This window comes from Sciurus vulgaris, assembly GCF_902686455.1.
Source record: "Sciurus vulgaris genome assembly, chromosome: 7".
In the NCBI taxonomy this organism is placed as follows: domain Eukaryota; kingdom Metazoa; phylum Chordata; class Mammalia; order Rodentia; family Sciuridae; genus Sciurus; species Sciurus vulgaris.
In genome coordinates, this window is record NC_136467.1 from 120,536,508 (window position 1) to 120,551,216 (window position 14,709).

At 52.9% G+C, this 14,709-nt stretch overlaps 1 protein-coding gene across 2 annotated transcripts; it reads right to left on the reverse strand.

The window, feature by feature from the left end:
• Nucleotides 1–1,366: 1,366 nt before the first annotated feature.
• On the reverse strand, nt 1,367–13,835 carry PI16 (peptidase inhibitor 16). Of its 2 annotated transcripts, XM_079148357.1 has the most exons (7): nt 13,186–13,830; nt 8,836–9,057; nt 6,545–6,654; nt 6,135–6,223; nt 4,763–5,434; nt 4,448–4,565; nt 1,367–1,783 (listed from the first exon to the last, which is right to left on the reverse strand). In XM_079148357.1, the coding sequence occupies exons 1-6, from the start codon at nt 13,354–13,356 to the stop codon at nt 4,465–4,467; spliced, it is 1,365 nt and encodes a 454-aa protein (XP_079004483.1). In that variant the 5' UTR covers nt 13,357–13,830; the 3' UTR covers nt 1,367–1,783; nt 4,448–4,464. The 2 variants fall into 2 exon arrangements, with proteins under 2 accessions (XP_079004483.1, XP_079004484.1); XM_079148358.1 differs by lacking the exon at nt 4,763–5,434 and having other exon boundaries at nt 13,186–13,835.
• Between the last annotated feature and the right edge of the window lie 874 nt (nt 13,836–14,709).

Consider the following 14,709-nt stretch of genomic DNA (forward strand, 5'->3'; position numbering starts at 1 on the left):
TACTTCTTGGGGCTCCCCAGATTTAGGGCCACTTGTATCTGTGGAGCCTGAGCTGAGCTGGCCCTGAAGAGCCCTGACAGCCACATCCTCCCAGATTATTTGGAGAGGCTGCCCATGGTAAAGAGCAAGGTGGACTTGGCCATTCACCTTGGGGAGGATCAGTGCTATCTCTGAGTAATACCCTGGGATTTTGAGAATTTCGGGGTGTTCTGTCAGTCCTGAAGACTAGAATGGTGGTCCTTTCCTGAGAAGGAACTGGGTGGGCTTTAGGCGAGAAGCAGGCTGAACTGCCTGCAGAAGAGGCCGTGGGAGTGGAAGGTCCTCGTGGGAAGCCAGATGCCTTCCTCCCCTCCCAGGGAATCTTAAGCTAATGGGCAAAGTTAGAGGGGCCTTGGAGGACCCCCTTGTAATGGAGCCTGAGGTGGCAGGGTGTCCTTTGTCGGCCCGTCTGCCGGCTCCAGATCCCTAGGCGCCCTGCAGCAGAGTGCTAGAGCAGCCCTTCCCCACTTGGTCCTCAAGGCCTCCCGGATGGCCACACCCCTTCTGCTGAACATGCTCTTTCATGCTCACAGGTCCCCTCCCTGCCCATCTCGCCACCATCACCTGCCCATTTGTCATAGCTTGGCCTGACAGGTGTGGATATCATGTCCTGGGTTCTTGTATTTTCTAAAAAATAAACTTCCCCAGGTCCCAACCTGCCTCAGACAGGTTCTTTTGTGTGACAGGTTTCCTGAGGGCTGTCAACGATGCTCTTTCTTTGCAGAAGGCAGGCAGAGCCACCCGAGACTAGAAAAGACAGGCTTCTACAAGTCCTGCTCCAGGAGGGGCCCATACCTGACCACCACATAGGCTGTGGCACTAGATCAAGAACACTGGCCCAACAAGGACACCCTGGCAGCAGCTGAAAAATGCAGAGGACAGGGACCTCCCAGGAATGGAACTGGTTTAACCTAGGAGTGTCAACAAGTATAATACATTCTTATCCTTAGCATAAAGAACAAAGCCACATGATCATCTCAATAGATGCAGAAAAGGTCTCTGGCAGAAGTGAACACTCCTTCATGATAAAAATATTCAGTGGAAACCTGGGAATGTAGCTAGTGATAGAGTGCTTGTCTAGCATGTGTGAGGTCCTGGGTCCAGTCCTAAGCTCCACAAATCAAAACAAAACAAAATGTTCAGTGAAACTCCCTCAGCTTGATAAAGTGACATCTATGAAAAGAGTTCAGATTGGTATATTAGTGAATGATTTCCTCAAATCAGGAATGAGAATATCTGTTCTTGCCACTTCTAGTCAACACTGTACAGGAGGGTCTCGTTAGGAAATCACATGAGAAAATGAAGTAAAAACTACATGGATTAGAAAGTAAGTAAAAAATTATCTATTTGCAGATGACATGATTTATATATAGGAAATCTTAAGGAATCCATTAAAAACTAATCAATAAGTTCAATAAGGTGGCTGGATACAAGATCAATATTTTGAAAAACTTTTTTTATACATTGAACTGACAAAACAATTTCATTTACAGTAGCATAAAATAATAAAATACTTAGGAACATTGACAAAAATTGCAAAACTTTGAAAACTACAAAACATTGTTGAAAGAAATTAAAGAAGAGCTATTTAAGTGGGGAGACATCCCATGTTCATGGATGATTTAATGTGGCAGATTACACAATCCCTAATAAAAACTCTGCTGACTTCTTGGCAGAAATTTAGCAAGCTGATTCTAAAATTCCTATGGAAATCCAAGGATGTCCCAGAAGAGCCAAAACAATCCTGAAAAAGAAGAATAAAGTTCAAGACTCGTCCTGATTTCAAAACTTAAATACAAAGCTACAGTAAACTCTGGCATAATGGAATAAAATTCAGAGTCCAGAAATAAAAAATTTATGGTCAATTGGTTTTTGACAAAGGTTTTGAGACAATGAGAAAATAATTTTTCAACAAAAGGTGCCGGGACAACTGGATATTCACATGTAAAATATTGAAGCTGGACTCATATCACATACAAAAATAAACTAAAAATGGTTGATTAAAGATTTTAAGAACTGAAACTTGGAAAACTTCAAAGGAAGCACAGGTATAAATACTTATGACCTTGGATTAGGCAATGGTTTCTTAGAGACAACGTCTAAAGCACAAGCAACAAAAGAAAAAGACTGGACATCAAAGTTTTAAAACTTGTATTCAAAGAACATCATCAAGAAAAATTAAGCCACAGAACGGGAGGAAATATTTGCAAATTGTTTATGTGATAAAGGACGTGTAGCAAATACATAGAGAACTACAACTCAGTTATAAAAGGACAAATGCACGAGAGTTGACTAGATGGGCAAATAGCCAATAAGCACATGGAAAGATGGTCAACATGATTAGTCATCAGGGAAATGCAAATTGAAACCACCATGGATACTACTTCACCCCTGCTGGGTGTGATGGAGGAGAATAACTAGCATCTACATGGATGTAGAGAAACTGAAACCCTCACATACTTGGTGTGAGAATGTAAAAGTATTTGGGGGGGGTTTTCTCAAAAGTTAAACAAAGTTACTGTAGGACCCCAGCAAATTGAAAACTCATGTTCACACAAAAACTGGTACATGAATACTTAATGTGGCATTATTCATAGCTCGATAATGGAAATAACTGAAATGTCTATCAGCTGACATCTGAATGAATGAATTATGAATGGATGAATAAAACATATTGCATAGGGCTGGGGATGTAGCTCAGTGGCTGAGCACTTGCCTTACACACACAAGACCCTGGTTTCAATCCCCAACACTGGGTAAAAAGATTCTATAGAACGGAATATTACTTGGCATTAAAAAAGGATGAAGTTCTGATCCATATGACATCAATGAACTTGATAAGCTAAATGAAAGAAGTCATAAATTATATATGATTTCCAAGAAATTATATGAAATGTCAAGAATGGGTCATGTAGGTATATTCATATAGGTATATTAGTGGTTGCTTTGGCTGGAAATGGGAGTGAGTGCTAGCAGGTATGGTGTTTCCTTTGGGATAATGAAAATTTCTAAAATTGCTAGAGTTGATGGTTATACATTCTATGAATATACTAAAAATGTGTTAAATGGGCAAATTTTGTGTGAGTTATTAATAGAGCTAAAAATACATTAAAAAAATGAGTTACAGGTCAAGCCTGCAGCATGGCTTGATTGGGATGGCCAGGCCATCCTGCCCTTGCTCTCCCTCATTCTTTGTCTGGACAGTTGCTCTGCTCCTCCCACCACCCTTGGTCACCATTTGCTCCCCTGCCCCCCCCCACTTGTATTTTTCTGGCCCACAGCTCCTCTGGAAAATCCCACTCTGCTTTCCTGGAAAAGTGTCTGGGACCCCAGAATCCTTCCTCGGGGCTCCTCCAGCACCAGGGCAAAGCCCTGCCTGTGGTGCATTTCTAACCCCGTTCCAGGTGGGTCTGGGCAGCAGCACCCCCCTGCAAAGGGGTGCTTGACCCTGAGCCCCAAACCAGCTAGGCGCCACTGGAAGAGTCGGCCCAGAGCCCTGGGACTTCCCTTTCCTGCATGACCGCCTGCGATGCCAGTGGGAGAGGGGCGTTACAGGAAGGGAACAGATGGAGTATTTGGGGGCAGAGGAACGTGAAAGGTGCAGCCATCATCACAGGTTGGTAGGGGAGAGGTGGCCTAGGCAGGGCCTCCCACCTGTGCCTTCAGCCCTCACAAGGACCCGGCTCCAGGTGCTCACGAATGGGCTTTATTCAGGAGTCAGGGGCCTCCCTCCCCAGTCCCTGCCTCCCAGTACATAGACCCCCACTGGGCAGGGCTTGTCCGTCTGCTCCTTGGCTCTCCTCGACGCTGCACAGGCACTCAGCCAGAGCCTGACGCTGCAGGGCTGCCCTGCTAGACGGGGCACGCCCTCTGCAGAATCCCACCCGCCGCAGGGGCAGGAGGGGTCCTGGTGTGAATGCAGTCATTGTGGCCCCCTGAGCGGACAGTCAGCCAGGTCAGTGCTGCCCAGACGCGTGGACGGGGCACAGCCTGGCAGCCCTTCCCTTCCAGAAGCCCTTCAGCCAGGAAGCATCTTGTTTGAGGGGCTGGGGACAGGGTGGGGGAGATGGCAGTTGAGTAGTGACCTCTTCGCCCTGGGAGGACAGGAGGCGAGTCTGGGAGACAGCCCTCTACTCTTCAGTGGCTTCAGAGGGGCCAGGGGATTGGAAGGGGCCAAGGGGCTCCTGGGAAGCCCTGGGAGAGCAGGCCCGTGGCCACTGGAGCACGGTGCCCAAACCCCAGGGGGAGGCCTCCCGAGGGGATCAGCTGGTGCACCTGGCCGGAGCCTGGGGTGCAGGGGGTGCTTGGGCAGCAGAGCAGGACCTCCCCAGGAACCTGTGACCTCTTACTTGGAAAAAGTCGATCCAGAGTGGACATGAGGTCAGTCCCACCCCTCCCCAGGCCTTGCCTTTGAATGTGTCCCCTTCAGAAGATTCCAGCCAGCATCACGGCAGGCAGCAGCGCTAGTCCTGGGGGAGGACCCCACACGTGACCGGAGTTCAGCCTCCATTCCCTGCCCTCTGCACCTGTGGGAAGAGGAAGGGGCTTTGGCTCAACCAGGAGGGAGCTGAGCCTGCCTGGCCTCCCCCAGCCCACCATGCGGCAGCCAGGGAGGAAGTGCCTGCTGGAGAGGCAAGCCCCACCTCGCCCCATAGCGCCTACGCTGGGGGCGGATGCTGACGTTCTGGAGCCAGGTGGGAAGGAAGGAGGCTAGAGACCTTACCTGGCAGGGATGACTGCAGGGCCAGGGTACGCCCACCCGTGGCATTAGTAGCAGCAGAAGCATTGGGGAAATTGGGCAGGGACTTGGAGGAGGTGTGCCCCGTGTGGTCCAGGGTGGCCTGCAGCTCATCTGGTTTGTCCTGGTCTGGAAAATCTGAGGCCAAGATCTCACGGGAAGGGAGCAACTGGGCCTCTGCCTCAGCTTCTTCCTGTGCACGGGGTGGGGGTTCCCTTGTCCCTGTTAGGGACGTCCTGGGGTAAAGAGCTCTCTCTGGGCTCATGGAGGGTGCACTTGTCTTGCTGTCTACTTTGTCCGCGTATTTTGGAACAGAAACATGGGTCGATTTGGGGACGGCGCCTGGCCCTTCATCCAAGGCAGGCAGGTAGTGAGCTGTCGACGCGGAAGGGACCTCGCTCCTTAGGGAAGGCGGAGCCTCGGTTGCCATCGAGGAGGGCTCCTTCGTGGCTAAGGATGGAGCCTTTGTTTCTACAGTAGGCAGGGCCTTGGTTGCCAGGGAGCCCGAGACCTCGGTTACAGAGGAGCGTGGAATCTCTGTTGCTAGGGAAGGAGCGCCGGCTTTCCTAGAGCCCGAGGCTTCCGTTGCCAGAGTGGATGGGGCCTCAGTTACCAGAGAGGGCAAGTCCTGCGCCTCTTTCGGGCCACTGATGGGTTCTGATAAGACAGGCAAGGCCAGGTATTAGTGCCGCAAACTGGGCCCCACATCCCTCACCCACCGCAACCAAGGTGGGCAAGCAGGGTGCTACCAGGAGCCCAGACGCGTCCGCACCTGTCCAGCGGATGTGGCCCTCACTGATAAAGAATGCTACTTCTTGGGCTGGAGAGAGCTCAGTTGGTAGAGTGCCTCGCATGCACAAGGCCCTGTGTTCAATCCCCAGCTACACACACACACACACACACACACACACACACACACACACACACGAATACTACTTCTTGTTATTAGCGCATTGCGCCTTCATCCATCTCTCTCCAAGCCTCTCTGCATCCTGGCACCCTCGCAGCTTCTCAGGGACATCACCCCGCTGCGTTCCTGTTGCTAACACACCTCCGCACCGCAGGCCCCGCCCACCGAGCCCACTGACACGCCCAGGGCCGTGGCCCGACTCAGTTTCCCCAGCCTTGACCTTCCGGCCGTGCACACCTCACGCTGTGCTGGGGAGCCACGTGATTCTGCTCTACCCTCCATAGCAACCATGGAAGGATTGAAATCTGGTCACTTGGCATGACCGGACGCCAAAGTGGCTGAGCAAAGGGCAGAGCGAATCGCCCAGGGCCCTCCACTGCCCACACAGCTCCGCAGCTCTCAGAGGCTCTAGACTGGCCCTGCCCTGGCGCGCTCACCCCAACTCACCACAGAGAGAGTCCTCGCAGCGGTAGCCAGGCGGACATTGGGAGCACGGAGTTCCCTCCTGATAGGGCCTCTGTCCCTTCACGTTCCCCCTGCAAGAGGCGAGGATGGTGCTGGAGTGGAGGCTTCGGTCCCCCATCACTCATTCACACACTGGTCTACAAGTGCCCCTGGGTCTGCCCCTCGCACTAATAACTAGCTGGGCAAACTTAGGTTCCCGGTGGCCTTCTCTGCTAACGAGGGGAGACCCCATTGGTGCCCTCACAGCTCCCTGGAGAATATAGCCCTAGATTGATAGCCTTCCCCACGTCCTTAGGCAGTACCCAATTCAGCCCTCCCTGGGCTCTGCCCACCCCCGCCTTCTCCCCCCCGTCCCCCCCCCCCCCCCATCTCGGGGCTTCCCCAGCACTTACGGGGGCTCATAGTTGCACACCAGTAAATGGATGTTGGTCTCCTCAACTCCCTGGAGCTTCTCACAAAAGTGGGAACCGCAACCAATCCTCTCTGTCTTGCCCCAAACCACCTGAAGGACAGCAAACCCAGCATGGTCCCTTACTGGTGTCTGCACCAGCCTTCTATGAATGGGGAGAGAAGGCATCAATTCCCTGAAGACACACAGCTTCAGGACCATACTGATTGCGGGTGGGAGAGTTTGTCCCTCACAGTCTATGCTCCCTTTCCAAACACCATTCCACCTCCTTCCCGGTTGTGTGTGTATGAAGGTGGGATGTACTGGGGATGGAAGCCAGGGGCGCTCTACCACAGGGTTACAGTCCTCGTCTTTTTTTTTTTTTTTTTCTTTTTGAGACAGGGTCTCACTAAGTTGCTGAGGCTGGGCTCAAACTTTCAATCCTCCTGCCTCAGCCTCTGGTGTCACTGGGATTACAGGTGTGCCCCTTTCCCTCTTTAACTCTTCCTGTGGTTCCAGGGTTCTGATGCACCCTCTTGAATTTTTCCTGTGGGTTATTGCTAAAGATCCTTGCACTTCATGCAAAGGAAGAGGTGGAGTTATTCTGAAATTGGAACTTTTCCCAAACCACAAGTAGGCAAGGACCTGCTCTTCCAGTTTCTAGGTGTGGGTCTCCTAGCAGCTAGAATGTATTCTAAGTATAAAATTCAAGTGACCTCTGTGTGCTGCCATGGCAGAACACCACCAACCTCCCCTTGCTATTCTAGGAGGAGTTTGCCTAGGAGTCTTTCTGTTTATCAACTTGAGAACTTCCACGCAGAAGTGACACCACAGGGCCTCAACCAGAGAGAGAAAGCTGGGGTGGAGCTGGGCATACACAGTCCTGCTGGGCACTACCAACAATCCCTCCGGGAGCTTGTGTGTGCCTGGGGAGGTTGAGGGGTGGCACGGCCACAGGAAGTGGGGTAGGGAGGGTGCTGGGTTCACGGCTTCCTGACCTGGGTGGGTTCTGTTGGGATTTCCTTTCCTAAAGATCAAGACTAAAAATACCACCCAAAAGAGGCACAAAGAAATGGAACTGGGGGATGTGGTGGAAAGATGGTTGGTTTCCTTTCTTTGATTTTTTTTTTTTTTTTTTTTTTTTTTTTTTTTTTTTTTGTCATGTTGTTTGTATTTGACAAATAAGCACCGAGAGAAGAAAAAATGACTCAATCAACACTAAGGTCAGCACCCCTCCCGGCCCCAAAATTTCAAATGCAGTGAGAATCCAGCCATGGCAAAGAGTGATGGTAAGAGGCAGGGAATGCTGTAGAGGCTACCTGAAATCTTCCTTCAGTGATGATTTGCTGGCTTGCTTTAGTTATTTATTGGCATAGGGAATTGAACCCAGGGTCACTTAACCAGTGAGTCACATCCCCAGACCTTTTTATTTTTTATTTTGAGACAGGGTCTCACTAAGTTGGTGAGGGTCTTGCTAAGTTGCTGAGGCTGGCTGGAACTCACAATCCTCCTGCCTCAGCCTCCTGAGTGGTTTACAGAGACAATTTACTCTTGTACATGGTTATTTAGCAAAAATTAAACAAACAAGATTGCCTATTTGCTTTATCAGTCCCAGGTGGATTAGATGTAGCAAATTAAGCATCCATACATGTCAAAAGAGAGGGAGAGGAGAGTTAAGGGCATTTGCTGCTGGGGCAAACGGCCCTGCATAAGTTAGACGAAAGTGGGAGAGGGCAGGACTGCTTAGAGCTCAAATTTTGCCTATGACAATAACTACCATCCATGAAACTGGCTCTGTGACACCTAACTTATGTCTTGTCAGTATCAGGCCAAAAAGGGCAGCCTAGATTTTCAAAAGATGTTTTGGTACCAGGGATTGAACCCAGGGGTGCTCAACCACTGTGTCACATCCCCAGCTCTTTTTGTATTTTATTTAGACAGGGTCTAAATAAAATTATTAGACAGGGTCTTGCCGAGTTGCTTAGGGCCTAAGTTGCTGAGGCTGGCCGCGAACACGAGATCCTCCTGCCTCAGCCTCCGGGATTACGGGCGTGTGTCACTGCTTCTGGCAAAAGATGTTTGTTTTCCTTTTTTTTAGAACTTAACCTTTATTCTATTTTTCATGTGGTGCTGAGGATCGAACTCAATGCCTCACCCATAGTTAGGCAAGAGCGCTACCACTGAGCTACAACTCAAGCCCAGAAAATGTGCTTTTAAAGAGAGAAATGACTTCCCAGCGGGTGAACCAAGAGCTGGCCCCGCCCCGCCCCTGGCACACGTGGCCCAGCCTCGCACCTGCGTGTAGTGGCCGCACATCTGGCCCGGGTCGCAGGTGGCGGCGCTGAGGTTGTAGTGCTCCCTCTCGTGGTGCCACTCCTCCATGGCCAGCGGCACGTCCACGCCCTCGTCGGTGATGGCAAACAGGTTCTCCCCGCGCCGCCCGCGCTCCTTGTTGTGGCCCCACACGCACTTCTGGGCGTAGGCTTTGGCGAAGGCCGCCAGCTCCTCGTCCCATCTCTGCGGGGCAGGTGGGGAGCGGTGAGGACCCTTGGGCACAGGGGAGGTGGGAGAGGGAGGCGAGGGTGCCCACGGATTCTGCAGGGATGGGGCAGAATATTGAGGGCGTCCTGGGTCCTCAGGCGTCCAGAGGCTCATCCACCCACCCCGCTCTCCTTAGAGAGGTGGCTCTTAGTCATGTCCTCTAACAGGTCTCTGCTCCTGGTGGGCTACTGTGGGGAGATGGGAGGGTGCCACCCAGGCGGAAAATTTCATCGAACTTGGGCCAGTCACCAGCTGCGTGATTTGAGAGAGACTGCCTAACCCTTGTGAACTCTCGCAGGGCAGTGGGGAGGTTGAATGTGATGTTTGTGACAGGTATTTATACCCTTCTGTGTAAACGGTGGGCCATGATACCCTTCTCGGCCGTTTAAACTGCTCTGAAGACCACAAGATGTCCAGTTCCTTCCTCCTACCTGAAGTCTCTGGCTCTCCTCTTCCCTCAGTCCCCACTCCCCTTGGGACAGTCCAGCCTCCATGCCTTCGCCCTCTCCAAGCTTCCCTTCCAGGTGCTGTTCCTAGGTGCTCTCAACTCCTGTCACCTGACAGCACCTTTCACCAAGAAAATTAAGTGCATGGTGTGACACCGAAGGGACCCCTGCTGCCTGTCTTTGGAACCCCACAGCTGTCCGACCCCAGTGGCAGTGTTCTCCAGTGGGGACCTCAGGTGAGACACTGGGAGGGCATTTTAGGTTAGAGGGCCTCTGAGGTTCTGTCTGGCTGGGAGGACAGACTGAGTGGGTGGGAGGAGGAAATAGCACGGCATCTGACCCAAAGGACTCAGTAGGGAGGCCTGGATCCCATTAAACCTTGTCCTTGGCCTCTCCTGGAAATGGATGTGCTGGCAGCAACTGTTGCCCCACCCTCCGTGGTCCAGCCAGCTTGGAGAGCCAGACAGCCAGAGAGCAGCAAGAGCCCGGTGACCCTGAGGGGAGGGGCTGTGTGGCCACGCCCACTCCCCCACCCCTCAGGGCTTCAGGCGCCGCTGCCCAACCCTCCCCCCCCTCAGGGGATGGAAGGTCCCGGCTGGGACAGGTCTAGGGCTGGGACCTCCACAAATCCCTTTCTCTCTCTGGGCATTTTTGTCCCAAATCACCAGCAATAACCGAATAACTGGCAAGGCGGGGAGCCGAGAGCGTGGACCAGGATGCCATCTGGGGTGACCTGCAGGGCTCCAGGCTAGACTGTACGCTCCCTCAGGGTAGGGCAGTGATGCCAGACACTGTGAAGTGTCTGACGCAGTGCTGGCGCATAGTCCGTGCTTAACAGATGTGTCGATTATTGATGACAGACATGGCCCTGCTTACAGCAGGCTCCCTGCGAGCCCAGGTGTAATTTCCATTCTGACTAGACACCTGAAGTCCCACCATTAGAGGGTCATTGCTTTGGGCATGAAGGCTTCTCAGTCATCCTGAGCTCCCTGTGGAGTTGCAGGAATCATGACACCCATCACCTTGGCTACATGGTCACCATCTGGAAGTAAGTTCATCTGTCCTTCCATTCATTCAATAGCCCTGGACACAGCAAGAACCAAGGAGCCCAGGTTCATATGGTTGTAAGGTCACTTGGATCACGATGTGGTAAATAAGCCATGAGCACTGTCGGGGCACCAAAGAGGGCCACGTAGCCCAGGCTGAGGGTGGAGAAGGAGACACCCAGACAAGTGTTCAAAGAGGAGGCATTAGCCAGGTGGAGCCCGGGAGGGGCATCCTGAGCAAAGGCACGCTCGTGCAAAGGCCTGAGCTGAGACGTTCCCGTCCCCTCAGGACAGTCCAGCCTCCATGCCTTTTCCCTCCCCAGACTTCAGGAAAGCCAAGCTGTTCAGCTAACTAAGGTTAAGGGTGAGCAGGAGAGGAGGCTGGAGAGATATAGGAAAGGGCCAGAACACAGGACTTCTCAATTAGGAGGTAAAGCTTTTCCTGAGGCAGTTGGGAGCCAATGGGAGCCATCGAAGGAAGGTCTTTGAGAAGGGTCAGGTCCATGTGTTAAAGCTTCATTCTTGTAGCAGAAGCCAGAGGCTGGGAAGCAGGTAGGGGCTATCCTAGGAGTCTCTGGGTGCAAAAATGAGAAGACTGAACCTGGTTTGTGCCAAAGAGAGTAGAGGCTGGGGGTAGAGAGGTAGGGGTAAGGTTCAAGGAAGATGGAACCTTCTGGAAGGTAAAAGTGACATGGAGATACAGAGGCTGAGGGAGAGAGTAGAGGCTGTGATAAGTCAAACCTGTCTCACCCAGGATCCATTTTCTCTACTGTGTTAATCAAACTAATGGCGACTGGAGATGTGATTTGGTGGTAGAGCACTTGCCTGGCACATTTGAGGTCCTGGGTTCAATCCCCAGTACCACAAAAAGCAAAAACAAAAACAGAAATCCACTTACTGAGCATTTACTGTGTGTCAGGCACTGTTCTAAGAGCTTTATGCATATTAGTCATGTAATTGTATAATGACCCTAAAGAAAGTTGCTCTATTGTTATCATTCCCATTTCACAGATGAGGACACTGAGACATGGAAGAGTTAAATAACTTGGCCAAAGTCATACAGCTAATAAGTGACAAAGGCAAAATTTGAATCCAGGCCACCTAACTCCAGAGACACTCTATTTACCCCTTACTGAGTTTGAGCCTGAATCCTGTCTCAAATGCATCCTGATACCCAGCCCAGCCTTGTCTCCACCTTCTCACTTCCTGTCAGGCAGTGGCCTGTCACTTTCCTTTCTGAAACTGCTCTCCAGAATGCTGCCATACTCCTAGACAGCACCTCTCGTCTGAGAATCCGCTCCCAGCCTGTGTAGACCCTCATCCTCAGCAGGAAGATTAGGGATCTACAGACGGGGAAACTGAGGCCCAAGAATGAGGCCCAGGCCGCAGTCGATGCCAGCATCTTCGGGGTCTCCGTTTGTTGTCTGCGTTCCTGGCTGCCAGTGGCAGCACTGGGCGTGTCCTACCTCTTTCACACATCTCGTCCAGTCTGACTTGATCCCAGGGCAGGGATCACCATGCCCATCTCTCCATCGGGAAGCAGAGGACTTTGAAGGGAAAGGGGCCCACCCAGAGTCACCAATCCAGATGGGATGGAGCCAAGGTTAGAATATAGGTCTTGGGCCACAGGCTCACTGCTGTGCTCTCTGGGGGTGACTTTTCTCTCTAGAACAAGCTTGAGGGGTCCTGGACACTGCCCACCAACCTATCAGGCCACCTGGGGGAAACCGGAGAGGACCACCAGGAGGGCAGGAAGGGAGTGAATTTCTCAAGTCATCTCCTTTAACCTTGAGCACAGGCATCCTGCTCTTGACCCTGCCATCAGATGGCCTTCCCTCCCTGGAAGAGGTAACTGCCTCCCCTGGGTCTGGTTTCTGTCGTCTGTACACACGTGCATGTACCTTTACTGCATCTGTGTGTTTCTCACTGGCACACAAACAGTGTATTTATCCTGATGGTATGCTTACGTTCTTTTTTTTTGAGATTTCATCCCTGCCCACAAAATCATATCTGTGAGGTTCAATTGGTGTGTGTGTGTGTGTGTGTGTGTGTGTGTGTGTAATTATGACCCCATTTTACAGATGAGAAAATGGCAGCTGCTGGAAGGACTTGCCCCAAATCCTGGACCCCTTAGTGATGGAGACAGAATTTGAGCGGTGGGGTCCAGAGCTCTATCTGCTGTGGTTCCCGCTCCCCCTCACCTCCTCAGCACCTCCCTCGACCCCAAGTGCAGACCCCATCCTGCTGCACTTCCTTTTCCCATGTCCTTGAGGGGCCTCAAAAAGACTGCTGTCACAAAGGTGTCCCCTTCCAGAGGCAATACATTTCAGAAGCGCTGGGGAGAGGCCGTGGAGCGGGAAGCCAGGGCTTCCTGGTCGGCTCTCAGCGGCAGGAGCCCAAGCTTATCCCTCTGAACCTCAGTTTCCTCATCTGGATAATGGGGCTGCTTATGGGAACCTGTGAGTCATAAAATGTCAGGGACTTTGTCACGGACCCAAGAGATGAGTCTCTGAGAGAGAGAGGGACGGAGGTGGCTTCAGCAGGGCAGGTGAAGTGGGGAGGAACGACTGGCGTGGGCCCTGCTCAGCACCCCTCCCCCCAGCCACACTCACCATCCGGCGCATGTCCGAGGCAGGCGGGGACACCTGGGCCCGGTAGAGGTTGTGCAGCTCCACCACTGCACGCTTCTCGTCCTCCTCCAGGGCTCTTGCGGGGCCTGTGGTGGCGACCAGCAGCAGCGGTGGCAGCAGCAGAAGCGCCCGGAGACTGCCGGAGCTGTGCATGGTGGCCGGCACTCTCTGCCTCTCCCGTCCAGGGGTCTGGCAGCTGGGTTTCAATCCTTCCCACACAGGCACCACCCTGGCTGGGGTGGGGCGGGAGGGGCTGTGTCTGGAGGCCGCTCGGCACACTCAATGTCTTGGGGAGGGCTGGGTCCCAAACAGAGTCGAGTCCACTCCCCCTGAGTCCTTGGCCAAAACCTCCTTTCTCTGGTAAGGGGGGCTCAGGCCAAGAGCTGTGTGAGTTCGGCCGTCCCTCCCGAGCTGTGGACAGATTCTCAAGGGGCAAAAGTCACAGTAACATCTGCAGAGATGTGGCTGGTTGTCCCCGGGCCACACCCACTGGGTGCTGAGAAAGGAAGTCACCCAGACCCTACGGCCAGAAGATGGATGGGGTAAACCGAGGAAGCCGGCGGTGCCTTTGGAAGGACCAAGGAAGGTAAGACGTTTGGTAAAAGGTTGGGCCAACCGAAGTCTGAATCCCGGGCCTGCCCCTTTGCCGTCTGTGTTTCCTGCAGTTCTGAGTGACAATGCCATACCTGCCCCACAGGCCGGGGGCAGGAGTAAATGAGATGTCACGTCCTTTCAGGGACTAGTGTGGAATCTGCACTTCGTGGGTCTTTAGTCACTTAAGACCAAGACTCCCTGATGCGTGTCCTTGGCTGGCTTCCAGCCCCAGGCGAGGCAGGACCCTTGTCTGGGGAGGAGGGCCGAGGCGCTTCCCCCTGCTGTACCCTGGGCCGCGCTTCTCACGTGGGCCAGGTCTGGCCTCCGCGTGCCTTCTGTACCCCATGCACGTGCTCGGGGAGTTGGAAAGGGGACGCTGGGACGCTCCTGCTTCACATACGAAGAAGAGGATATGGGGCTTCAAGTAAGAGACAGCAGAGAAGCAGACGGCGCGCGGGCACAGCCGCCCTGCGCTTGCGCCTTCGACGGGGTGGGCGGGGCCGAGGGCGGGGCCGAGGCCGTGACCTCCGTGGGGCGGGGAGCTGGGACTGGCACTCGAGATCCCTCGGGAGCCTTGAAGCCTGCCGGCTCCGTGAATGGGGAGCTAGAAAAACCTTACCCACGGGCCCTGGAAACTCAAGGAAACCTGGCCTGCCCAGGCCTCCAGGTAAAGCTAAAAGCTGAAACAAAAACCTTGGCCTGGCATGCCTGTAATCCCAGGGTCCCCAGGAGGCCGAAGCAGGAGGATATAGGTTAAAGGTCAGTCTGGGAGAGTTAGAGACCCAGTCTTAAACAGCAGGGGTGGGGTGGGGTTCAGTGGCAGAGCGCTTGCCAAGCATGTACCAGGATAGGGGTCAATCCCCAGTACCACAAAAAACAAAGACAAAAACAATCGTCTCACCTCACATACAC

What these genes read in the sequence shown, in the direction of transcription:
- PI16 (XM_079148357.1), bottom strand. Translation starts at nt 13,356, where the DNA reads ATGCACAGCTCCGGCAGTCTCCGGGCGCTTCTGCTGCTGCCACCGCTG. An exon ending in GTGTGCAACTATGAGCCCCC is followed by an intron (nt 6,224 to 6,544) that starts GTAAGTGCTGGG and finishes CGCCTCTTGCAG; the next exon opens with GGGGAACGTGAAGGGACAGA. An exon ending in CCTGCAGTCATCCCTGCCAG is followed by an intron (nt 4,566 to 4,762) that starts GTAAGGTCTCTA and finishes CTCTTCCCACAG; the next exon opens with GTGCAGAGGGCAGGGAATGG.